The 27,269-nt window shown below is 46.6% G+C and overlaps 1 protein-coding gene across 1 annotated transcript in view; it reads right to left on the bottom strand.

The window, feature by feature from the left end:
- LOC144142867 (cholesterol 7-desaturase nvd-like) overlaps positions 1–26,334 on the bottom strand; it is a 122,918-nt gene extending 96,584 nt beyond the window's left edge. Inside the window, exon 1 of the mRNA XM_077674685.1 lies at positions 25,737–26,334. Within this exon, the coding sequence (XP_077530811.1) occupies positions 25,737–25,910 (174 nt within the window). The 5' untranslated portion in view covers positions 25,911–26,334. The remainder of the gene's footprint in view (positions 1–25,736) is intronic.
- Between the last annotated feature and the right edge of the window lie 935 nt (positions 26,335–27,269).

Here is a 27,269-nt window from a genome sequence, read left to right as displayed (position 1 = left end):
TCTCCTCTCCGATATCGAGCACTCTCTCGCGATGGGCATTGGATTGAATTCGATTCGAGTGGATTGGCTTGACTTGACTTGGATTGTATTGGATTTGGATTGGATTGGATTTGGATTGGATTGGATTGGATTTGGATTTGGATTGGATTGTGTTGGATTGTGTTGCGTCATAGCCGCGGCAGACGCACTGGCGCCGGCGCGTGCCCAGGTGAGAGCGAACACACACTCTCAAATCTGCGGGTGTGCGGCCCAGCGCGCTCTCACTCCGCCGGTGGGCGGCGCTACGCGCGGTGCTGCGCATGTGCAGTACTCTCTCTCTCCGCGGTCTCCTCTCCATCGGGCGCGCTGCGCATATAACGGTGTGCCGCTCTCCGGCGGCCTTTCGGTCGACGGTTGCTCTCTGCTTGCGCTTGAACCCCCCTCAGCGTCGCATCACACCAGGGTTCCCGCGAGAGGATGTGGGCGTAATTTTATTCAGTTTCTGCTCCGAAAACGCCAATTTAGGGAGCCGTTTGCGTCGCGCACGTGCATGTTTGAAACGCAGTATTTTGCGTTTCGGACTCTCTTTATGTGTTCTATTAGGTGACATTGTTTTTATGTTGCCCAAAATTTGAGTGTAGTTGGCTTTTAAGCAGACGTTTTTTGCATTGTACGGTGTAACAGAGTTAGTCTTAACAAGAGTCCATTGTAATTGGATTCAGTAGTCTGTACAGATATCTTCCATAAATATTTGCATCGAGGCCAGTCTGGAGACACATCAAGGATGAATAAACATTTAATTGGGGAATAAATAAAGTTGGTTCTATCTGTTGAGCAGTCAATGTCGTTGGGTTATTGACCGCCAAGTGGGAACCTCCTTAGTCCAGGAAGCCCTGGGTCTTGGCGGCCTGTCTCGCCCGGTCTACCAGATGTTGGTGATCCGGGTTGGAGCTGATCAACAAGTAGAGACACATCGAAAATCGATTTTAATTACTTCGGCTGCGAGCTACCCCAAATTGGCAGCAATAGCGAAATCACTATCAGCGTGACGTAATATCTTCGGGCTCCCGCGAAGCGTTCCCGGCCGGTTCGGGGTGACGTCCTATAACCCTTTCCGAAACTGGAAACGATCTGCTGCGCTGCTGTTAAAGCGAAGTTTCCTATGTCTCACTGATGGCGTATGTCGCGTCGAAAATGCACTGCAGGAAAGTGAGCTGTCGCTGACTATGATGATTTTCCCGGGGGAAGTGAAAGAAAACACTTCCCGTGGTCGGAATCGAACCTGGGACGCTCACGTTATGTATCCGACGTCTGTTCGATTCCGCCATTCCGACACGCTTCTTTTTTCAACAATAACTTTATTTACGTGAACTAATATGGGTACATTTGACATGAAAGGACGAGGAATGATATGAAAGCACGAGGGCACAGCCGAGGGTGACTATATATTCACACATGCACATGCCCACAAATACTATATGGAAAAAACGCTCTCGGTTACAGAAAAAAAAATGTTGTGGCATGAAAAAATGTCTCGCAGTGCATCAAGAAAAATTGGCGCAGCTTACACTAGTGACGCAAGGCTGGAGAATGCAGAGCTCGCGGCCTCTTTCCCTTCGTCGGAGACCCGGCGGTCGCACCTGACATGTATTTCCGAACTTGCCGCTGAAAGGTGTCCATGAATGCAGGCCCGGTTTGTTTTGCCCGCAGGCTTTCGCATCTGACCCAAAGTGGACCGCGCCAACACGCGCTAGAACCCGCGGCCAAGTCCACAGACAACGTTACGAATAACCCAAAGGAAATAATGCTGTGCGTCCGCAACGCGATGATAGCTCAATGGGATAGACGCCGGCTTCATTACGCGAGGGACGCCACCAAGGGACGCGTTTTTGTGGTTGTGCTATATTTCATTTTTTTTATTTAGCTCTTTGTTATGCTAACTTTCCAGCTTGGAGCCTCATGCGAACCAAATGTTCCTTCGTTACAACCTATATCGCGCGGCTCTCTCAGTTTCTGCTTCGTTATAAAAAGTTCGTATTTAGTTCGCTATACCGGATAATTCGCTCTATCAATGCCCGTTATAACGACGTTCAAGTGTACTGTTTTTATGCTCCAGGTTCAGTCGAATCGTCGGCCCCTTTTTGTTGTGGCCGCACTGTGCCCAGATGAGCCACTACCAAATGCCAGGGCCCCGGATGTGCAAGCGCAGGGTTATGGGCAAGTAGCATTAAAGCGACTCAAGCATAAATCAGGCCAAAGACGAGGTCGATGCGGATCCACACAGAAAGCAGAACAAGAAAAATGGGTATGCAGTGATGCATGTCGTTTGACAGCTTTTAAAGTATTGCGCAGACTTGCAGGTACCATGCTGTATGAAACTGAACCATCCCCGGCTTATAGCGTGCCAACCTGATTTGGCCGTTCGTGACATTCCGCTGTTGGTAGAAACGCGGGAAGTCTACACCAGTGCCACAATGCTCGCGGGGGGAAATGTCGCTCACAGTTGAGGATGACCCACGGGACACAAACTTTGATTGAGCCGAACACCTTAGAGGAGTTGGACAGCTCGGCATGGCTAGACAGCTCGGCATGGCTAGACAGCTCAGAAGCATCGGTCATCGTGGAACTCGCATTGGGCCAGCCGGCAGTGTCGGCCAGAAGCCAAGCAGCATTGTACGAGCCAACAGCGTCAGACCCATCAGCAGCGTAAGCATCAGACAGCACAACATATCGCCTCTGCGTCACACAATGGTTTCATGCATCACGACATTAGTTGACATGTCTGGTCGCATTAACTCAGCTCTTATTCTCTGAACATTGCAACTGTGATGACTAAGCTGCCCGTAGCTTCAATTTGATGCGAATAAACGATACACGTACCATTAGTTAGACAGAAGGTAATATTGGAAAGCAAATATTTTCATGTAATGGAATTGGTTGGTGATGCTCTGTAATGTATAGGAACAATATACTGGCACAATAATAACTATGTCTTGCCTTGACATATATGAACTGAGAAATGTGGGTACAGTAAGAGCTCGTTAATTCGAACCCGGCAAATTCGAACTTACAGTTAATTCGCACTGTTATAGGTCCCGGCACAACACTGTATTTAAATGGGGGGAAACTCACGATAATTCGACCGTGTCGGCATTCGCAATGGTTAATTCGAACTAGGTGCCCCTGGCTTGCACCGCACCTTGGATATAGTCAGCCCATAGTGAGTATGGCCTCGCCAATGGAAACCCAATATATTAGAGACGAACACAACGATAAGCCCTAGCAGGTGCGCACTGAGGGCGAGGTGCCCTCGACTGACGGAGCCGGTGATGAAAGTTTCATTGCAACCTCAATGTCCAGCTCAGGGACAAGAAAGTTCATCGTGTTTGAGGACAACCTGCTCGAGCTTTGAGACCTGCCGGAAATGTCACCATCCTGTCACTCCCTCATTAATTCAGGTATGCATTATCCCCTTCCAGCAGTCACAAGGCACTGAAAAAATTCCACACAATCGTAGGTGGCACAAAAAATGTGGAAGAACTATTGCAAATTTGTTAGCACTTGGCTTTGTATAAATACTTCAAAGGCTAGTCATGTAAAAGATAGGAAGAACACGATCCTCACATCTTCTACAGCAACTTCACATTCCTGTAGTGGGATTTAATGTCGTGTCATAAGTTTCTTCATTATTTTAATGTTTTCGAACCTCTGAGCTCGGAAGGTAAGTAACAATATATAGTACCATTAGCATTCTGTATAGTAGTACAAAGCTACTATAGTGGCTATAATGATGCAGCATTGGGCAATTTACTATTGTCTATGATGTAAAGCCTTCTTTAACCTTAGCTGAGGCCTAAAAAGTGTAAGAATATTGCTTGCTTTTATTCTTACAGTTACATTTGTTGTTTAGTGCTTTGAGTAGATAATATCGATGGTTCTAAAAATAATCTCCCGTAAAACACTCTCGGACTGGGGCTGCCCTTGAGTAGTTTCTCAGAAAGGGCAACTGAAGGAATGTACCCAGAATTTGGGGTTGGCAGCAACGTGTGTCCCTTACACTGCCGAAGCTCCGCGAAATGAGTGTTACAGTTTCGAAGCCGACCTTACTTATTTTTACTTCCAGATCAGATTTTCTTGTCCCAACAATGTGCTCATTGCATACGCTGGAGAGACACAACCAGCTGAAGGAAAATAGATACGCCGTGGGGAATGTTAACCTGGCTGCTGCAATACTTTTCAACGGCTGCAGTCCTGCAAAATGTGTGGACTTGCCAAAGAGTGCAGAGATCTTCCATTTCACCGCGGGAACGTTCTACCGTATACAGCGGAAAATGTTGCTTCCAGCAATAGACTAGGTATTATAATTTCCATACGAAGCAAGAAACGTCCAATTGCCGTAATTAAATTTTATGCTTGAGATATTGTAAAATTAGGACTGCAGGGTCAGTATGTTTGCACGCAGTACAAAAGTTGAGATGCAACTTTTTGTAAGTTGAGATGAAGCTTTTGGAAGACTACTCCCAAAAATGCATCTTCAAGGAATTGTTTCGGGACTTCACTCCCGCAACATTTCACCGCGGCTTGTTAACGCCCTTTCACAGTATTGATCTTTGTGGCATTGTACAGCTAATTCTCCCTGGCATCGCAGTACTGTGCAACTAAGCATTTTCTTGTTCACCATTGCTTGAATATTATTGGAGCAGTTCAAGAGCTTCTTTAAGATTTTGAGACAAAGAATTCCACAGAACCGTGTGAACAACTGAATGTCGATGCCCACCTGCGATACAATAGAAGCTCTTGCAGGTACTCATCCAACAGTCAGGGGTGTTCTTTGCTAAATAACAATACGTGTTTATGCTGTTTTCCAGACTGACGGGTGTAGTGCCAAGTGTGTGGCAACAGCAACATTGGAAAGGTTGAAGGCAGCAGCTGGTGATGTAAATCTCGCACGTGACAGCCGGGCTGACTCACCAGGCCACAGCGCAAGATACGGGACAAACTCCCTCATTGAGACATCTCTGATTAAGGTGGCTGATGTCCCGGTGGTTCAGGTAGTGACATAATTCTTATCGCATGGTGCCTATTCCGTAGTTGATCACCTTTTACCTCTCCAAAGCATAGCAGAGAAATTGTCAGGCTGACGTTTCACTGCCCAGCTGTGGATGCAGCCTTTGCGCTTACTCCGTTGCTGTTTGGTGTTGGCATTTTGTTGAATGCCTGTGGTTTCCTCCCTGTGAAATGCAGCCAGTAAAAAATCGTAGTTGTGCGTTGGAGAAGCGAAGTGGTTGGGATTGTTGTGCTTGTGCATAGCCCCCTTGATATTTGATGTTGGTGTTTTGCTGTTTGCGCAGTATAGTAGCCACCATTGATAAGTCCGAAACGACGTGATATATACTACAGCAGCTATGCCTGTTTTGTCATTTAGTTGTAGGTGTGATTCTTTTTATAAGAAGTGATGAGTGCAACCTTTTACAGTGTGTCTACCCCCCGGGAAAACCAGGAATTCTTAGGGGTTTCGAATAGTCTTGAAAAAACTCGGGCACTTTGTATTCTATCAGGGAAAATTATTAGGGGTGCACGACTATTTCAAGCTTTGGGATATCGAAGCTACTAGGCAAAATTTGATCCGGCTTCAAATTGAGTGGCAGTATCAGAAAATTTTGAACAAAGTTTCAATGCATAGTGACGTTCGCAAAACATGCACCGGCGGTCCCCGATCACGGCGATGGTCTTTCCCGCTCTGCTTCAGTGACCTGCGGCCAAACGGGCAAGAGAAAGGCGCTTCGTAGCGCCAATCTTCTTGTCATTGGGTCAGCTCCACCCGCATGCCTCTCTCATAGCGAGCGAGCGAAGCAACTTTATTAAAAATGCCTGCAGAACGATTAGCCGTCCCATGTAAGGAAGGCGTCACCGTGACGCGGCCATGACGTCTTCCCGGCTGTTGGCGCCTCTACTCCGGCCGCGGCCTCACTACTCCCTTTGGTCGACTGCGCCTGCCCCTGTTTTGGGGTGGCAGCCTCCCTCCGGTTTCGCTCTGTCGTTGCCTTTCGAGGGCCGCCGAGATCTTCTGGACGGCTTGGGCTTGGACTTCTTGATCGTAGCAACGCATTGCGGCCTCGAGCCGCGGCGGGATCGTTGTCATCGTTGTAGCTTGGTGCGGGTTCTTGCCACAGTCCCAAAGGATCTGAGCCGCAGTGGCTCTCTGCTTACGGCACACACAACAAAGGTCACTTACATACACATTCGGACATGAGGTGCTTCATCAGCACCGGGGTGAGTAACGACCCTGTCTGTAGTTGTCGATATATTACTGCTTCATCACGGGTCAAGCCCGGATGAGGTGGTGGCATAGTCCTTCTATCTAGTCTGCACCACTTCACGATTTCATTGTAAGAGGTCATCCTGTCCTTGGTTTCCCACCACCACGTCGGGTCGACCGCAGTAGCAGCGGCACGGTTGGTTAGTCCTCGCGCCGCCGCGTTCGCCGTCTCGTTGTGGTTTGCGTTGCCGCGATCCGAGACATCACTGCCCATGTGCGCCGGAAACCACTTAATCACAACACACCTACTCTCACTCGCGAGATCGACCGCACGCAGCACACGTGCGGCTTCACTACACACTCTTCCTCTGGCGTAGTTTTTCACGGCCGTCCTAGAATCACAGAGCATAGTCGTGCGGCTAGGGCAATGGCCACTTCCTCTGCTCGATGCGCCGCTCGAGTCCGCACACTCACTGCAGTCCGTGTTGCACCGGTCGCTGACCCTACAACTGCTGCGGCGAAAGGTCTTCTGCCATCTGGATACTCTGCCGCATCCACAAACACAGCACCCCTGTCTTTGGCATGGAGATCGATGAGCGCCTTGGCCCTCGCCGCCCGCCGCTCCTTGTTGAACTCGGGGTTCATATTTCTTGGCACACGACATACCCGCAACCGTCTGCTAATTGCTTCTGGTACATGCACGTCTGTATTCTCGGGTCCCCCTTCCTTTGGCTCCAGGCCTAGGTCACGCAGCACTTGTATGCCCGTTCTTGTTTCCGATAGCCACACGAGCTGGGCGGTCCTCTGCGCTTCGGCGATTTCTTCCAAGGTGTTATGCACTCCCAGGGCCAGGAACTTTTCGGTGCTTGTGCAGTCGAGAAGTCCGAGTGCTGCCTTGTACGCTTTGCGTGTGAGAGCGTTGATCTTAGTATGCTCGCATTGCCTCCAGTTGTGGAAAGCAGCAACGTACGTAATGTGGCTTATAGCGAAGGATTGCACTAGCCGGGTGAGGCTTTCTTCCTTCATGCCTGCTTTTCTGTTTGACACCCTCTTCCCGGAGGTAGAGAAGATCCGAGTGCTGGGTATGCTGATTGAGCGCAAACGAGTGAACGGCGAGACGGTGAACCGTCTCGCGGCCAAAGTCAGCACGGCGATTCGCCTCTCATAGCAAAGAAAATTCTTATGTCCCATAATAAAACGAAAAAAGGAACATGACCTTTCCCCACTTCTCCATCGCTGCTTTCACGATCACGCCCTGTTTCGGCAAGAAAGCCCCCAGTTTGCGACCAAGACCGATGAGTTTTTCCCCGAACCAATGAGATTTCGATCAGTAGGTAGAAATATCTCATATTTGAAAATACTTTTTTCTGTATGCATTGCCTTGTTATTGTTCATACTTAAAAATGTTTTACTCGATTTGAGACTGGTGTCACAATTTTTTTAAGATATTTTATTTACAGTGCATTTTCCTAACCACTCCGTTCTGTTGTGATTTTGGATGAACATAAAACTGAAGCATGTCGTCTTATTATTTAAAGGAGCCATGAAGAGAAAACACAAGTTTGGTTCATTCGAAAGATTGCCTCGTTAGAACCATAACGACAGCACTTATAACGCAAACTTCGCTCAAATAAGCTACATAATTAGGAAAAAAGGAAATGACCATGCGACCCACCAGCTCATTTTCCGCAACAGAACCTATGATGTCACTCGAGAATGCTCTGCGATTGGCGGAGGCCGGCAAAATCAAACGCATGTTAGGCAGGTCTTACAGTTTGCATAGCGAGCTAAATGCCTGTGAAACATGCTGCACATTCTTTTTATGACAAAGAACGGTGGAGTAAACGGTTGAAGTTCCGAACGAACACGCAAGCGTGTGCGCCAATGCGTACAAAACTACCGCCGGCCGAGTTCGACATCTCGCCGTCGCGCAGACGAATTTTCGGTTCGAGGCTCTTAGGGGCCAACGAACCGTCCCAGCACGCACAGCCGCGACCTTGCTTGGTATCGCAATCCCTTCACAGGAGGTTGGCCGTCATATCGCCAACCAGCAAAGGTAAAAATAGAAACGAGGGGAGTAAGGAACAGCAAGCAGCGACGAGATAGTGACAGTCGTCGCAGTTTCGGAATGGTGTTGGCTTGCTGCTATTGTTAGGAGCTCGTTTCCAGTTTACAACCACTGAAAACATCAGTTTGTTCGAGTACTTTACAATGAAATTTCGTTGCTACGTTTTGAAATGCCCATGTAGTACGGGCAAATCGTCGAGGGAGTGCGACATCCCCGGTGAGGAGATCTCCTTTCATGTGCTGCCCAACGACGAACCTCGGCGAAGCAAGTGGGTACGTTTTGTGAACTTTGCAAACGGAGGAGAAAGAGAGCTAAAGGAAGTACGAGTGTGCTCGCTTCATTTCCGAGGAAGTGATTACGGCAAAGACCCTTACGTTAGCTCACTCCTGGGACATGCTGGCGCTCGTCGCCGACTTCGTCAAATGGTCAAAGCGCTCTGACCTTGGGGGAAAAAATGCCGTAAACACCGCGCATTGACGCTCGTATCTTTCTGGTCGAAGCAGAGAGCTCGCGCGAACGGCTTTCCATACACGACACCGGCCAACTGGCATAAGCGATACTCCTACTGAAATTGAACTATTATTAACCGTAATAAAAATACGGCACATACGTACCAGTCTGTATTCGTCCGTCACGACGGGGCTGACGAGGCAGCGGTGCCGACGGCAGGGCGTTCGTCTGTTGTGGCTATCGCGGAATGGTCGCTTTCCCGTCCACCGCGTATCCCACAACTTTTGCCGCTCGTGCACTTAGAAGCATTGAGCGTTGAAGTGGTGTGAGGTTGTTAAATGCAAGCCCGAGCTCCTCGGCGAGAGTTTTGTTCTCCGGATCAGGCGATTCCATGACTAGGGCTGCGGGTGCACTAGGTTTTACTAGTATTTTTAAAATGGCCGCCGTCTCGGTCGACTCCCGCGTGTGGGTGCTATATGGAGTCGACATACTAAGTACCTGTTTCATGGACCGGCTCGTATGACGCCATGGTTCACGTCACGGAATGTGCAATTTTAGCGGGAGATTTAAAATTTTGGGTTAAATTGCCTTATTTCTCAGTGAATAAAGCATCATTTGCTTCCGGGAAAGCGCTTGGGGTACTATGAAACACCTACAGGATTTCCCGCTCAATATAATCCAAACGCCAGTGAATATAATCCCAGCGCCAGTGAATATAATCCAGGCGCCAACCAATATAATCCAGGCGCCAACCAATATAATCCAAGACCCACGCAGTGCACAACACATGACAGCGCTTGGTAATTTAGTTGGCAACCAATACCATTCGGGCGCAGTGTATTTTCATCCAAGTTAGATGAACTAGGTTACGTGACCAGTTTAACCAGACGACCTAAGAACTGCGCAATAAAACAGTCACGTGACTATCCAGCACTCTCCCTAACTACTATAGTGAATACGAGGATGGTGTTATGGGTATGAATTATCGGATTTAAATTGCTCGCTTACTCGAAATTTTAGGGGAAACTGCCACAATGCCTAACTCTCGAAACCCAATACGGGCACGTTCGGTTTAATTAATTACCTAATATAGCTACTTAATTCATTATTCGTTAGTCATTGATTTGGATAAAAGTCAAATTGATGTAACCAGGGCTTGTGAAGTACCAAAATAATGGTCTCCATAAGGGGAATCACGTGGGAGAAATAAAAAATTGCTTCCTGCTTATGGTCATGAGATAGTCACGTTAGTCATAGATTGCATTAAGTGTCAGAGTAATGCCACTAGGGCTTGTGAGGTATCAAATTAAACGTCTCGATAAGTGGTATCACGTGAGACAAATAAAAAATAGCTTCCCGCTTGTAGACATGAGAGAGTCACGTGAGCCCTAGATTGGGTTAAAATTCAAAGTGATGGCACTAGGGCTTGTGAGGTATCAAATCAAAGGTCTCGATGAGAGGAATTCCGTGAGAAAATTAAAAATTTCTTCCAGGTTAAAGTCATGATAACAGTCACGTGAGTCATAGATTGGGTTAAAAGTCAAAGATATGTCACTATGGCTTATAAGGTATCAAATTAAAGGACTCGATGAGCGGAATCACGTTGTACAAATTAAAATTTGCTTCCTGGTTATAGTCATGGGATAGTTACGTGACTCACAAATTGGGTTAAAAGTCAATGTGACGTCACTGGGGCTTGTGAGGTACCAAATTAAAGGTCTTGATGAGGGGAATCACGTGGGACAATTTAAAAATTTCTTCCTAGTTATAGCCATGATAATAGTCACGTGATTCACAAAATGGGTTAAAAGTCAAATTGACGCCAGTAGGGCTTGTGGGGGATCAAATTAAAGGTCTCGATGAGGGGAATCACGTAATACAAATTAAAAATCTCGTCCTGCTTATAGTCATGAGATAGTCTCGGGAGTCATAAATTGCATTAAAAGTCAATGTGAGGCAACTAGGGCTTGTGGGGTGTCAAAATAAAGGTCTCGATGAGAGGAATCACGTGACACAAATTAAAAATTGCTTCCTGGTTGTAGTCATGAGATAGTCACGTGAGTCAGATTGGGTTAAAAGACAACTTGATGTCGCTAGGGCTTGTGAGGTATCAAATTAAAGGTCTCAGTGAGGAGAATATCGTGGGACAATTTAAAAATTGCTTCCTGGTTATAGTCATGACATGGTCATGTTAGTCGTAAATAACGTTAAAAGTCAATATGTGGCTTGTGGGGTATCAAAATAAAGGTCTCGAATGAGGGGAGTCACCTGGGAAAAAATAAAAATTGCTTCCTGGTTATAGTCATGAGATAGTCGCGTGAGTCATAGATAATGTTAAAAGTCAATATAATGCCACGCGGGCTTGTGAGGTATCAAAATAAAGGTCTCGATGAGAGGAATCCCGTGAGGAAAATAAAAATTCCTTCCTGGTTAAAGTCATGATAATAGTCACATGAGTCATAGATTGGGTTAAAAGTGAAAGATATGTCACGATGGCTTATGAGGTATCAAATTAAATAGCTCGATGAGCAGATTCACGTAGTACAAATTAAAAATTACTTCCTGCTTGTAGTCATGAGATAGTTACGTGAGTCATAAATTGGGTTAAATGTCAATGTGACGCCGCTAGGGCTTGTGAGGTATCAAATTAAAGGTCTCGGGGAGGGGAATCTCGTAGTACAAATCCGCCTCTTTCATTGCGGTGTGCTGCCACCTAGCGTGCCTAGCGGAAGTTGAAGCCGTAGGGTTTGCCGGCGTTTCCTCCGGCTGCATTCTCGTTGTATGCACGGGAATCCCACATTACGGCGAGGAGCAGCCGAAGTTTTTCTTCTGTGTTGGTGTTATAACGCCTTAAGATGACAGCCCCTGGTCATCACATAATACCAGGCGGCTTCTTATCACTGAATGAGGGCTGGCAGAGAAATCTCGAACAGATCCGTGTGCCGTCCGAGTAGCAGAGCGAGCAGTACTTGGAGTCGTCTGGCACGAAGTGCGATCGCCAGCTCAACAAAGGCCGGTAGTTCGCAAAATGCCTTTAAGCGCTGGACACATGTACGATTGGTACACGCGATTCGCATGCGACTGATCGTTACGACTGTCGCCACGACTAGTCGTACGCGTGAATTTGAGACGGCCCGATGCGCGCATGAGATGCGTCGTCGGCGTCGCTCCGCCCATTGTTTTTGCTCCATGGTCAACTACGATGATCGCTTAGCTGAATTTGTAGATTCTGCGCGTTTGTGCGCAAGAAATGGATAAAGCAAGCAATCGTGAAGCGTTTTCTGCCTTCGGAAACAGTCCGCGCACACGCCGGCCGCGCCTGCCAGCTCGGCACACTCAGCGGCTCGAACCGGCGCAGACCACGGTAGCAACCGCGCTTGTCGCTGCTCTTCTGAATTAATCTGATCGCTAAAAAGTTCCACATGCGAGAAAGTAGGTGTTAGTGTGGTGAAAAATCGTGCTAGGGATTGTTGTCAGGGCTTATTTTAAAAGCGGCGATCAGATATATCTGCCGCGATGGAAGCCTACGCTGACCGGTCGCCGCGGCGCGCGGTGCGCCGAGCGGCCGAGAGATGGCGATACCTGCGCGGAAGCATCGAAACAGGCTACGCAGATGTCTTGGTCACCGATCGCTCAAACGGCAGCCATAACTTAAATACAGTTCCACATGCGAGAAAGGGGGTGATAGTGTAGTGAAAAGTTGTGTTGCGGATTGTCATTCGCAGTTGCACAGATAGCAGCGATCAAATATCCGCCAGGATGCTAAGCCTAAACTTCCCATCACCCGAGCCGACGCGAGCAACGCAAGCCGCCGTAGCCGATCGCGTGCGGCCGACGGGAAGCGATAGAAGCCGACACCGTTCCCTTTTCGGCACTCCGAGTTACAGCGGAACGCAGCACAAGTTGTGGACATTGTTCCGCGCATAACGAGCACACACAACAAATCAAACGATGTAAATACAACCACGACCCCTTCCCGCTGTTGCGGTAGCTGTGGGGAATGTCGTCTGCTGCCCCTACTGGACTGCTTAGGGACTTGGCCGCTAGGGGATTGCGCATGCGCAGTGGGGTTGTGAAAGAGGCGGATTAAAAATCTCGTCCTTGTTATAGTCATGAGATAGTCACGTGAGTAATAAATTGCGTTAAAAGTCAATATGAGGCAACTAGGGCTTGTGGGGTGTCAAAATAAAGGTCTCGATGAGAGGAATCACGTGACACAAATTAAAAATTGCTTCCTGGTTATAGTCATGAGATAGTCACGTGAGTCAGATTGTGTTAAAAGTCAACTTGATGTCGCTACGGCTTGTGAGGTATCAAATTAAAGGTCTCGATGAGGAGAATGTCGTGGAACAATTTAAAAATTTGCTTCCTGGTTATAGTCATGAGATGGTCACATTAGTCGTAAATTACTTTAAAAGTCAATATCTGGCGACTAGCGCTTTTGGGGTATCAAAATAAAGGTCTCGATGAGGGGAGTCACCTGGGACAAAATGAAAATTGCTTCCTGGAAAATTGCTTTCAACACACCGTCAGCCTCAAGAAAGAGGCTGATGGTGTGTTGAAAAACTTGTTAATTGGATTTTAATGATGTCGCGGGACTCCTACGGATGATTAATCAGTCACGTGACTTACCATGACGTTTATTTTTCACGAGAAAAATCATCTTAGTTATCAAATGATCGCCATTCATTTGCTTGTTTGCAGTATGTGCAAAAATGTGTCTTAGCAAACATTATTCCCAAAGACGTCGCATGATTTCCATGCGTCATGATTTAGTGACGTGACTCACCATGAGGGTAATTACATCACGAGAATTGGCATGATGGTTATGAAAAAAACACTGTTGAATTGCTTGTTTACGTGATGCGCAAAAACTTATTGTAATAGTGAACATGCCTCCTTTTGATGGCGCATGATTCCTATAAATCATGAATTGGTCAGGTGACTTACTATGAGGTTTATTACACGATGAGTATTGGCATCATGGGTGTCAATAAACGCTGTTTAATTCCTTGTATTTGAGATGTGTACGAGAATCTTGTCATGGTGAATGTGATTCCTTATGATGACATATGACTCCAATGGATCATGAATTATTCACGTGACTTACGATGAAGTGTATTACATCCCCAGTACTGGCATAATGGGTGTCAAATAAACGCTGTTGAATTACTTGCTTTACTGATGTGCAGAAAAAGCCTCTTATTGTGAACATGTTACCTTAGAACTCGTATCACACCTATTTATCATGAATTATTTATGCGAGTGGTAAGGTTTATTTTACCGCGATTAATCACATCATAGGTATGAAATAAATACAGTTGAACTGCTGCTTACGTGATGTCAATTTTTTTTCTTGTGGTGCACGTGATTACGGATTATATGGCATGGTTCCTAATTATCATAAATATGTAATGTGACATACCATGAGGCTTACTAAGTCACGCATACTGTCACCGTATATATCCAAGAAAACGCCATTGAATCGTTCTTCACGTCATTTGTGAATACATGCTTTTGTGAATACGTGGGTGATTGCAGGCACATCCATTTGAAAGTACAAAGAGGGGCCTGGTTTCGCGAATGTAGTACGCTTCATGACACACTGTCATGACAAACACCGATGTGTTAGATATTTAAGATATATATATATATATATATATATATATATATATATATATATATATATATATATTGCCTAGCCATGACGGAACTGTCATGAAGAGTACTACACCGATGAGTTTTCAGCCTTCGCGAAACCAGGCCTTTCTTTGTGCTTTTAAATTGAAGTGCCTGCAATCAGGCACTATAGCAAAACGCGTGTATTCACAAATCACGTAATGGCGTTTTCTTGGATATATACGGTGAGAGTACGCATGACGTCATAAGCCTCATGGTATTTCACATTACATATTTATGATAATTAGGAACGATGTCATATCATCCGTAATCACGTGCAAAACAAGAAAAACATTTTGACATCATGTAAGCAGCAATTCAACGGCATTTATTTTTTACCTATGATGTGATTACTCGTGGCATAATAAGCCTTATAACTCGCATAAATATTTCATGATCAATAGGTGTGATGCGAGTTGTAAAGTAGCATGTTAATAATAACAGGCTTTTTCCTCACATCACGAAAGCAAGCAATTCAACAGCGTTTATTTGACCCCCATTATGCCAGTACTGGTGATGTCATACACATCATAGTAAGTCACGTGACTAATTCATGATCCATTGGAGTCATACGTCATCATAAGGAATCATATTCACTATGTCAAGATTCTCATACACATCTCGAATAGAAGGAATAAAACAGCGTTTATTTGACACCCATGATGCCAATACTCGTCGTGTAATAAACCTCACAGTAAGTCACGTGACCAATTCATCATTTATAGGAGTCATGCGCTATCAAAAGGAGACATGTTCACTATGACAATAAGTTTTTGCGCTTCACATAAACAAGCAATTCAACACGGTTCTTTTCATACCCATGATGCCAATACTCGTGATGTAATTAACCTCATGGTGAGTCACGTGACTAAATCATGGCGCATGAAAATCATGCGACATCTTTGGGAATAATGTTTGCAAAGAGAAATTGTTTTGCACATACCGCAAACAAGCAAATGAATGGCGATCATTTGATACCGATGATGCTTTTACTCGTGAAAAATAAACGTCATGGTATGTCACGTGACTGATTAATCATCCGTAGGAGTCACGCCACATCATTAGAAATACAATTAACAATTTTTCAACACACCATCAGCCTCTTTCTCGCTTATGTAACTTTCTTTTTACATTCGGGCGGACGATAACAAGCTCTGAGGCATCACTTTGACATTTAACCCAATCTATAACTCACGAGACTATCTGATCCCTAAACAGGAAGCAATATTTAGTTTGTCTCGCGCAATCCTCTCATAGAGACATTAAATTTTATACCGCACAAGCCTTAGCGGCATCATTTCGACATTTAACCCAATTTATGATTCGTGTGACTATCTCACGACCATAACCAGGAAGCACTTTTTTATGTGTTCTAAGTTTTTCCCCTCATCGTGACCTTCAATTTGATAGCTAAAAAGCCTAGTGGCATCACTTTGAGTTTTAACCCAATTTGTGACTCACGTGACCATCTCATGAATATAACTAGGAAGCAATTTTTAAATTGTCCCACGTGATTACCCTCATCGAGACATTTAATTTGATACGTCACAAGGCCAGTGGCCACATATTGACTTATAACTTAATTTATGACTCACGTGACCATCTGATGACTATAACTAGAAAGCAATTTTTAAATTGTCCCACACGATTCTCCTCATCGAGACATTTAATTTGATACCTCACAAGGCCTAGCGACATCAAGTTGACTTTTAACCCAATCTGACTCACGTGACTATCTCATGACTATAATCAGGAAGCAATTTCTAATTTGCCCCACGTGACTCCCCTCATCGAGACCTTTAATTTGATACCTCACAAGCCATAGCGGCGTCATATTGAAATTTAAACCAATTTTTGACTCACGTAACAACCTCATGACTACAACCAGGAAGCACTTTCTAATTTGTGCCACGTGATTCCCCTCGTCAAGACCTTTATTTTGATACCCCACAAGTGAAATTGGCCTCACGTGGACTTTTAACGTAATATGTGACTCACGTGACCATCTCATGACTATAACTAGGAAGCAATTTTTAAATTGTCCCACGCGACTCTCCTCATCGAGACCTTTAATTTGATACCTCACAAGGCCCAGCGGGATCAAGTTGACTTTTAACTCAATCTATGACTCACATGACTATCTCATGACTATAACCGGGAAGCAATTTTTAATTTGTCCCAAGTGACTCCCCTCATCGAGACCTTTCATTTCATACCACACAAGCCCTAGTGCCTTCATATTGACTTTTAATATAATCTATGACTCACGTGACTATCTCATGACTATAACCAGGAAGCGATTTTTAATTTGTACTACGTGATTCCCCTCATCGAGACCTTTCATTTGATTCCTCACAAGCCCTAGTGGCGTCAATTTGACTTTTAACCCATTTTGTGAATCACGTGACTATTATCATGACTATAACTAGGAAGAAATTTTTAAATTGTCCCACGTGATTCCCCTCATCCAGACCTTTAATTTGGTACCTCACAAGCCCCAGTGACGTCACATTGACTTTTAACCCAATTTGTGAGTCACGTAACTATCTCGTGACTATAACCAGGAACAAATTTTAATTTGTGCTACGTGATTCCGCTCATTCAGCCCTTTAATTTGATACCTCATAAGCCATAGTGACATATATTTGACTTTTTTAACCCAATCTATGACTCACGTGACCCTCTCATGACTACAACCGGGAAGCTATTTTTTATTTGTCCCACGTGATACCACTTATCGAGACGTTTAATTTGATACCTCACAAGCCCTAGTGGCATTACTCTGACACTTAATGCAATCTATGACTAACGTGACTATCTCATGACCATAAGCAGGAAGCAATTTTTTATTTCTCCCACGTGATTCCCCTTATCGAGACCATTATTTTGGTACTTCACAAGCCCTGGTTACATCAATTTGACTTTTATCCAAATCAATGACTAACGAATAATCAATTAAGTAGCTATATTAGGTAATTAATTAAACCTGAACGTGCCCGTATTGGGTTTCGAGAGTTAGGCATTGTGGCAGTTTCCCCTAAAATTTCGAGTTAAGCGAGCAATCTAAATCCGATAATTCATACCCATGACACCATCGTCGCATTCACATAGTAATTAGGCGAGATTGCTGGATAGTCACGTGACTGTTTTATTGCGCAGTTCTTAGGTCGTCTGGTTAAACTGGTCACGTAACCTAGTTAATCTAACTTGGATGAAAATACACTGCGCCCGGATGGTATTGGTTTCCAACTAAATTACGAAGCGCTGTCATGTGGTGTGCACTGTGTGGGTCCTGGATTATATTGGTTGGCGCCTGGATTATATTGGTTGGCGCCTGGATTATATTCACTGGCGCTGGGATTATATTCACTGGCGTTTGGATTATATTGAGCGGGAAATCCTGTAGTCTTTCGAATAAAACAAACTTTTGTTTTCTCTTCATGGCTCCTTTAACGTGCTTTTAAAGAGTCACGGCATACGGCGACATGGTGTCAGCCTGTCTTACATGAAAACAAGACCCTATGTCACTCCGAGAATTTAGCAGAAGCACTCAGGGAAAACCTGCAGCTCTCTGGAAGTTTGATAACTGCTACCTTATAGACACCCTGTTTTAGCCTGCTCACTTTTTGTTTGGATTTGGTCTTTAATTGCACTCCTTTTGTTTCCTTTCTAATGGATGAATCGTCTTTGAGCTGGCAAACGAAGTTCGAGGGCCTCAAGAGGGCACCTCAAGACCTGTGCCAAGACGGTTTCGACGTGACAAAGCTTGTGACTGACCGCCCCCATAAGTGCGCAAGTTCTTCAGAACGGAGGGGCCACAAGTCACCCACTTCATTAATATGTGGCACGTTGCTCAAGGTTAGTGCCGTTATGTTACGACGTGCTTGGGAGAAAAATTCCGCTTTCTAGGTTCAAATGTTCCCTATTTATCGCATTTTTTCCCGCAGGTTTCTCAAGAATGTCCTGCAACTTTTCCTGCATTCTCTATTTGCAACTGATAGATCTTTGCGTGGTTTCTTGTTCGGCTTTGGGTGCTAACTAGCGCCACCTATGTCTACTTTATGTAGCCTTCCGGACGCAGACACCCTTCAGAGAACCAGAGTTTCAGCGTGAACTAAATTCTACTACATCTGCAGCTCAGCAGCATTTTACTATGCATTTCACGTTTTGTACTACACAGCATGCCTACTTTGCAATGTTAAAGCTCTAGGTTAAAACTGCCCGTATTAAAAAGAACCAGGCGTCGTTGTGTAATTGAGCTAATTTTGGCTCAGTGCCGGGACTGCTGGCGCCATCCTGACAGAACGCAGACTAAGGCGCACCCGGAATACGTTTTGCATATTGCGTAGAAATACATGCGAACAGGCTTCAGCCCTTCGGTCGCCGTTATTCACGCTTTACTGGCTTTTTCTCATGAGTATTCTTTCCTTCATGCTCCCTCCTGTTTTACGAACTGCATTAGAAGCGGTCTGCATTAGAAACTGCATTAGAAACATTAGAAGCGATGTTTAGGCTTGCGCAAACATAACTGCGGATATTTGAACATAAAGCTGACGAATTGTTAACTGTTTAAACGACAACAAAGTAGTAAATGATAGGAGGCCCGGTTTACTGACAAATTTTCCTTTTTGCTCCACGACTCCTAAAATTCCCTGCATCCATTAAAGATTCCCTTTTTCTCTTTTGGCCCAAACTGCAACCGAAAATTCCCCGAAAAAAGAAAACTCCCCCCCCCCCCCCCCCCCGGAACATCGTGGGGTTAGTGCTGTTGGTAATGGCGTTGGATGCAAAGTCGCCCATTACAGCAGCAACTGACTATTTTTGTTTCTGCATGGTTCAGAAAAACTTTACTATCCCTTCCTAAAGAAAGCTAAGAGAAGCGCGTAAGATGTCTCTCATCAGAACTGCGTCAAAATAGCGTCAAAACCTTCGCTAAAAGTGCGTCCAATCGATCGTCAAGTATTCAAAGACCCAAATCGCAAACGAAGAATGAACCATTTTTGGCGCGCTAAGTAAACGCGTCTTCGAACGATGCAAGTGTAAAACGATACGTGGCTTATCAGATAAATGTGTACTATTGTACGCCGTCTTTATGATCGATGCGGGTATTGCCTTATCTCGAACCATTCGTTTTTCGCGATTTTCAAGTAACCGTTTTGACACAATGGAAGCCCGGTTTCACGCACGCGCCGTGTTTAGAGATCTTATCAGAGCTTTTCAGTCGACCAACCGGTCTATGGGGAGTCCATTAGTTTTTAAAAGCGGAGCTGTTTAAGCTGGAGCTTAGTCTGGCGGCGTTATCAAAAGAAATAACAAGGAGAAAAAACTCCCAAGCATTTCCCCGAGGGTGAACATGGTTAAGTGCGAATGCACGGGGTGATGCTATGAGGGGGAGTAAAGTTAAAATCCGTTGGCATTCGCCCGTGAGCGCGCGCGAGCCGACCCACGGAGGTCTGGCAGTTTATCGCTGCATATATAGGGGGGTACGCCGCGCCGAGCGCGCCGAGCCAGGTGGCTGAGAGAGGAGGCGAGCGCAAGGGGAGAGGGACAGCGGCGCACGGCAGCTGCAGCCGAGCGAGGGGGAGAGGAGAGAGTGTGACGTCACGGTGGAGAGAGAGGCACGCGGCAGCTGCTGGGGAGAGGAGGCGCGCTGTGACGTCACGGCGCGAGGAGCGGTGCGGGGAGCGGCGCGCACCCGCGCAGCCACGGCGAGGAGGCGGAGCGAGCGCGGTCACGTGGTGAAGTGACGTCACCGCGCCGTTGCTACCGACGCTCCTCTCCGCTCCACGCCGTTGCTAGGGAGAGGAGGACTGCGGACGCCGCCGCCGCCGCCGCCGGCGGTGGAAGGTTTGGGGTCGCTTATAAAGTGCATTCGCACTTAAAAGCGAGGGGCACGGCACGACCTTCGCGCAGCTGCGTAGGTAGAGCCGAGCCTCGTCTGGCCATGACGTCACTGCGCCGACCTGGTGACACTAACAGAGACGCTGCTTGGCGCAGTCGCCTGTCTCGGCTTGAACGTGCAATGAAACTGGATGCAGTAAGCGGCACCACGTATCACTTTAGGGTGGCACGTGCCCTTAATCTTTCCCGCATTCCCCCTCCGCACACGTCCGCTAGAAAAGAACGAGCGATCAGACACACAGAGCCTCGTGACTGCGTGCCGACCCCATCGTTTGCACTCCGGCAAAACAGGGTCGGCCGAAGAAGTATGTAACTCCCGAGAAAGAAGAAGCGCAGCGCGAATGCCGTCGAGTCGCTGCTCGAGAACTTATGAGACGGCTACGATCGAACCCCGAGTAACGCGCCGAAGCCTAGCAAAACCTGAAGAAACTAGGTCAACCCCACCTCCACTGTTTCTCCAGCCTTGCACCATTAGTGCAAGATGCGCCGATTTTTTTTTTTTTTTTTACAGGATGCCATCAGTCCCACTAAGAAAGATCCGGCTTTAAAAACGCGACGCACATCCTTTGTTCACACTCCTAGCAAGCTCGCGTGTCACATGATCAAAAACAAGAGAAAGATAACAAAGGTATGTTTACCGCGTCGCTTGTCGCCGTCGCTGCATGTGGTCACCCCTTCATCTTAAGAAACTCCCCGCTAACGCGAGCACATGCGTTAAGTGCTAAGCACGCTGTTATTTAGACATATCTTGTGATAGCCATTGAATGCCAGAAAGTGGCATCCCGAAAACGGAAAAACATGCAGAAAACAGAACTAACAAACACTTCACAGCCGAGAAGCCAAATCCCCTTGCACTAGCCACTTGTTGCCAGTCCGATTCGCACAGCACCCACAATTCCCATGGCGGCGTGCGATCGCAGCGACACTTCCCACTCCAGGTGATATTGAGAAACTCTGTTCGCTCGGCTTGTCCTCGCCTGCTTTGTGGCTGCGCGCGACTGACGTCGTCCCGAAAGCGAATCAAAGATAACGCGTGTATGAGCATTTCAGCACCAGAAGTGCGTCCAAAGATGCGGCAAATGCTGGGCCCTACCTAGCCTGACGCATACGCTCGGCGTCTTGGGCAAGGACTGCTCTATTAGGTGACACTAGTCCTGCCTACCCTTCCAAGATAATCTGCAAACAATCTTTACCCGGAACACGTGGTGGGGGGTCCCATTGTTAACAGGCGCCTTATCATCCATGATGAGGTTTCGATGCTTGTTTTGTGGTTTCCTTAAACGAATTCTGAGCACTAAGCTGTATGCCTGATCAGCCTGACGCATGCCCTCGGCGTCTTAGCCTTTGGCGCCTTAGCATTTTTGTCCACGGCGATAAAACCGTTCGGGGGTAGAGGTATACGGCTTGGCTGTAAAAAGCCTATCACCTTTAAAATGGTATAGCAAGAGGTGCGCATACGCATATGCCCCTTCTGCTCACACTTGAGGAGGCGCGGAAGCCGACTACAGTGTTATAATGCCCTCTCTACGATGGTGCTCCCTTTACACGTGGCGTAATTTTCCCTTGGTATTTTTTTTTGCTAACGCCACCAGATCAAGCTCAAGCTTAATATCTCTGCTGTTAGTACGTTATGCCAATTCATATTGTACGTCACGGTGTTTTAAACAACGTGACGTACAAAAAATCCCTCCGCTCGTGGATGATGTTCGAGTCCACCCCTGTAAAAGAGTAGAAATTTTGAGGTTTTTTACACCCTTTTTCTTATGTTCCAACCCCTTAATTTCTAGGCCATGTGGCAAAAAAGGTGTTGAAATAACCCTCTTTGAGGGTGTTGAAAGAATGTGGAATAGGTGTCTGATATTTAATTAAATTGTACGGCGTATACAAAGTAATAGCTACAACAACGTTACCATTCCGCCTCACAATTAAAAAAAAAATTGCAAATACGCATGCCGACTTGTATATGCTGACATCAATTAGCGCCAAAATATTTGATTTTTGTGACAAGCCCACGGACTCTATCAGAGGACTTTCCTCTGCTGGCTATAAAAGTGAGAAGAGCGATATAGCTGTAAGGTAAGCAAGTATATACTCGCTCTCCCTGTGCATCCCGTTGGTTCATTGTTGCTCAATTCATTTGTGGTTGAAGTGTGACTTGTGCGTGTTCAATTTGTAAGTATGTCGTGTTGCGCGCTAGCCGATCCGAACTGTCAGGCGTAGTTGCACTGCCCACACTCTTACTTTAGGATGTTGTGCAGCCTCCAAATCCTTATGTGAGGGAGTTCAAAAGCACACCCTTTTCCATCCTTACACCCTTTTTTAGACAAAACACCTTTTAAAGGTGTGTGCAATGGGACAATATTTCAACACCCTTTTTGGCCAAAAAGGGTGTAAAAAAAGTTTATTGTGTGCATGCAGGAGGGGAATGTCAAGTTAATTAAGGGCAAGGCTATGGTTTATTTCTTTCCCTCTCTGAAATACAAATGAAACTTGCGAAAATAAAAAAAAGAATACATTTCGTCATGTCTGCTTCTGACCGAAATTCGCTTGGCGGACCTTGCAAGGTTGTTAAAAATCTCCACAAAGTGGATGATGGCGAGGGTGTGCAGTACGGGCACTCGAAATGACATCCAAGTTGCGGCCCGAGTGACATCCGATTTGCGCCCCGACCATCATTCGATTTGAGCCATGAGTTGCACCTTGGTTATTCCCTAAATGAAACTGCAACTCACGGCTCAAATCAAATTTCGCTTGATTTTCGCTTGATGGTGGTGTGCGCATGGATGGACACGGACGGACATTGGGAGGTCCTAAGGTACTCCGCACCGTTACAGGCGAGGGTTTGATTGGTTGTAGGGTTTAACGCGTCGACGCAACGCAGGCGATGAGGCGCGTCGTAGTGGAAGGCTCCGGATTAATTTCGACCACTTGGGGATCTTCAACGTGCGCCGAAATCTCGTTCACACGGGTGTTTTTGTTTTTCGCCTCCATCAGAAAAGCGGCCGCCGCGGCCGGAAATCGAACCCGCAACCTCGTGCTCAGCAGCGCAACGCCTTAGCCACTGAGCCACCGGGGCGGGTTACAGGCGAGGGAGTAATCCGTTTGACTACTCACAGTCGTAGCCCAATGGGTAAGATGACGGACACTAACTCTGTCTGTTCTAGCAGACTCAGGCTCGAATCCTGTGCGATTTTTTGCAATTGTAAATGCTATGCGCACGTACGCGGACGGACATTGTGCGGCCCTGAGGTACTCCGCACCTAAAAGCGCAACATAACGAACGAACACGCAGAGTCATCCCGTTGAGCCGAAATTCGGTTTAGCGGGGACCAATATTATAAAACCCCCTTAGAAATCCGCGCATGCGCGGAGCTTCTAAATACAGCAGCTGGACTGCGCGCTGTGCGCTCCATTGATCGCATTTGTTTGTATTCCGCTTGTACATGTGGCTGTGAATATTTGCGAAGTCAGTGTCATTGTAGCTGGCCGAACAAAATCTCTTGGAACCACCATTTCAGAACCACCGAATTTTATCCCAGTCCTGCCAAGCTGTCGCTACAGATCACCTGCAAATTTCGCCGCTTTTGCGATGGCATCATTTTATTCAATCCGTCCACACTGTGCCGTATGCTCTACTCGTTCTGTCCAGAATGCCAGCAAAAACCCAGCAACTGAAATGCGGCCGGTGTTTCCTTTTTACCTAGAAAACGGTAATTATCCGCCTCACAAGCAAATAGGTGTCACTTGAAAGAATCCGACTTGCACGTAATGAGTTACAAGTAATGCATTGCTTGTAATCGATAACAACATTACCCGTTACAATATTTCGACGAAGGATGTTGCTACTGATAAGTAAGGGAAGCGTAACTAAGCTCTGAACTTGATAAGGGTAGCATTACGGGTACGTCGGTACAGTCGAAAGCTTTCTGACAGTAAACACGGCAGCGCGTGACGCTCAATGCATGCAGAGCGCTCTGGTGAGAGGCTGGCGGGCTCTCGCAGTGTGTGCGTTTAGCGGCCGCACTCCCTGAAACCGCTTTATCGCGCAGCTACGTCCCGAAAGTTAATGCATTTTTTATCACCCAGTCGGGCAGCGAAAAGCAAACGTTTTAATGAGTTAACTGCGTTTCGCGCTTGATAAAAAGCCCCTCATCGGCACAGGTATTCTCTGGAATAGTTTCCAGATATCTACCGTAGCTACCGCAGCAGACAACAGCGCAATCAACCGTTTTCGGGGAGTGGATCCGCCGAATGTACGAACTATGAAAGTTCGACATATCATTGCTAGACTGCTCTGCCTGTACTGAGCGGCAGGCGCTCCCGTGTTTACTGTCATAAAGCTTTCGACTGTACTCCATAACTTACAACAATTGCCCAAAAAGGTGCCATGGACGAAGTGGGGACAGACACGCACAGCGTAACCTTGCGCTGTGTGTGTCTGTCTTAACTTCTTTCGTTCAATTTTGCGCAATTTTTTCAAGATAAACTTTGAAAGTTGACACAGTAGCGTGCAGCACTTTAGCCTTCGACGAAAACTTGTATGCACGGGCAGGTACCGACTTTTCTGACTCGATTTACCGGTGACCTCGCTATGCATGTGTATATGCTCTACGTTGTAATGAGAGGGTGCGTGGAAAGTAACCAGGGGAAAAATCGATTATTGTAGAGTGATTTTTCGGTTACTTTTCTAGGCTGTAATTGTAATCGTACCTTTCTAGACTGAATAGTTGTAATCGCTGATTTTTTTTTCTCTAACCTGTACAAGTCTTCTAAGGATGAACACCTTCGGCAAACGTCCCGCTCACCGGTCATGGCTTTTCTTTTCCCTGTTCAACGACCAGGCCGTCTACCAGCAGCCAGTCGACAAACGTTCTTTCGGCGAGTCGGCATGGCATATTCACAGAGCTAGTGACAAGTTCATTGCCTTGTAGCTCACGCAACTGGCATTCCTCAATTGTCAAGCCAAGTGTCTTCACTTAGGGGCTATTCAGACACCAATACTAACATCCTATTCAACTAGTGTCAAGCCCCATGACTGCGACAAAAACGCATTAATCGCGTGCCAAACGTGAACAAAGGGGCTTGGTGGCGGCCCGGAAACATACACGACATTTTTCTTCGCAACTTTGTAAGCATCGTACCCGGTACCCTGCCTACTCGTTTAGCCAATATTGAATAATTTCGTCAGTTCTTGTGTTTCAAGTATATGGTATATCTACGAGAAGTCTGTTTCGTCGTAAAGCAGCACCTCCACTCCCGCAACTGTAGAGGCGGCGATATGGGCTGTGAGTATATACACCGCCTTGCACCGTGTCCGAATGCACATCACCCAGCTGGTGGCTGTGCATTCGGTTCACAAACGCAAGCCTGGTAGATGACGACGACTGCGTTCGTACCCACCTTGCTGGACGATCTCCCCGGTTTCAGGCGCACGAAGTAGAGGAGCGTGACGGCGAGCAACGCGACCGCCACCGCGGCTGCCGCTGCTGTGTGGACGTTTAGAGAGCCGGCATCCCCGAGAATCCTCTGTCGTTGGCTCTCCAAGTTTGTCTCGAACGCCCTGAAGCTCTCCATGACGCATCAACAGGACCTCACCTGAAGCCTCGACTGACCGAGTGGACAAGAGTTGCTGAAGCCGCCCCTCTCTACAACGATAACAATCATAGCAGCAGAACGTCTAAAGAGGCGGAACCAGCTCTGCGCGTCTGTCGAAGACGTCTGCCTGGGCTGTCGTAACCGTTTTTCAGGAGCAAGGCTTTGTCCGTGACGGGATGCTGCGCGCAAGGGCAGGGAGCAGCCGTGCTTCGCTTGGAGCAAAAGTTACGACGGCTGTCGCCTTTAAATCAGCGATTAATAAAGTGTCATCCGGCACGCCTCAGTCAGTTCGCTTTCTTCGGTTAAAACGAGACATGCAAGCTTCCCTCACGATTTCTTTATGCTGATTGCGCCCCATTCCTTCTGGAAGTGCGGTGCGATAGATAGGCATACAAACCTGCACTCTGGCATGTAATCTTTTCCGCGAGCTATCTGCACAAGTGTCAAAGGTTACTTGCAGCACCAGAGGTGGCTTCCGGCTGGATTCGGGTGCTTACCTTCGGTCTGCTACGGCGGAGGTACGAGTTCGAGCCCCATACACTCCTGTCTTCTTATTCTGAGAGTTTATTTTTGTTCCTTTTTGTTCCTCCCCCCCTCCCCCCCCCCCACCCCGTTTTTTTGGCGGGATTCAACTATCGAGTCTTCCGAACAACAGGTCAGGGCGAAGTACTCAGCCGGGTTTATGCGCACCAGCTGGTACTAAGGTAGAAGCGATATTTTAATGTATGGTGCATTGAGTCACCTAAATAACGCATAGGTTGCACTACTAATGAGTCTTCTCGGTACGTTGCATTCTGTGTTATTTTTTAGTAATCTTAGCATAATTCTCAGCAATGAAAACATTAGAGCCAGCGAGCGACCGATGCGTGGCCCGCATGGGATAGCCATTCAATTCCCACCAGCGGCTGCTTTATTGAGACCATTTTTAAAGCATTGCTTTTAGTTTGCTAAATTTAAAACCAATTCCTTCTGACGAGTTATTTTTATCGTGCAATTCGAAGGACGAAAAGTGATACAGGACAAATGTTACATACCCAAAACACTTTGATATGTTGCGAATGCAGGTATCGCCAGCTCGCAACCAAGACGACATTGTACAGCTCGTCTTTGAATCCAGCACCAGAAGTTTTCGGAAGACGTTCCGCGATAAGAAATATTGTTATCGAGCAAAAATAAATCGCAGTAGTGCGCATAACCGACACTGTCAACCGCGTTGCGCCGAAGGAAAAGAAGCACAGGGGATCTAAAATGGGAATCGTAAGCAGTTACAAATTTAACCAAATTCATCGTTACACAAGCGGATCCACCACGCTGGACAACTTGCCGGTTTCCCCTCAT

This window comes from Haemaphysalis longicornis, unplaced genomic scaffold (genome assembly GCF_048455015.1).
Source record: "Haemaphysalis longicornis isolate Haplotype H1 unplaced genomic scaffold, Haemaphysalis longicornis Haplotype H1 scaffold_1, whole genome shotgun sequence".
Lineage (NCBI taxonomy): Eukaryota > Metazoa > Arthropoda > Arachnida > Ixodida > Ixodidae > Haemaphysalis > Haemaphysalis longicornis.
The sequence above is the reverse complement of the archived record's forward strand: the minus strand, read 5'-3'. Positions and strand labels throughout refer to the sequence as shown.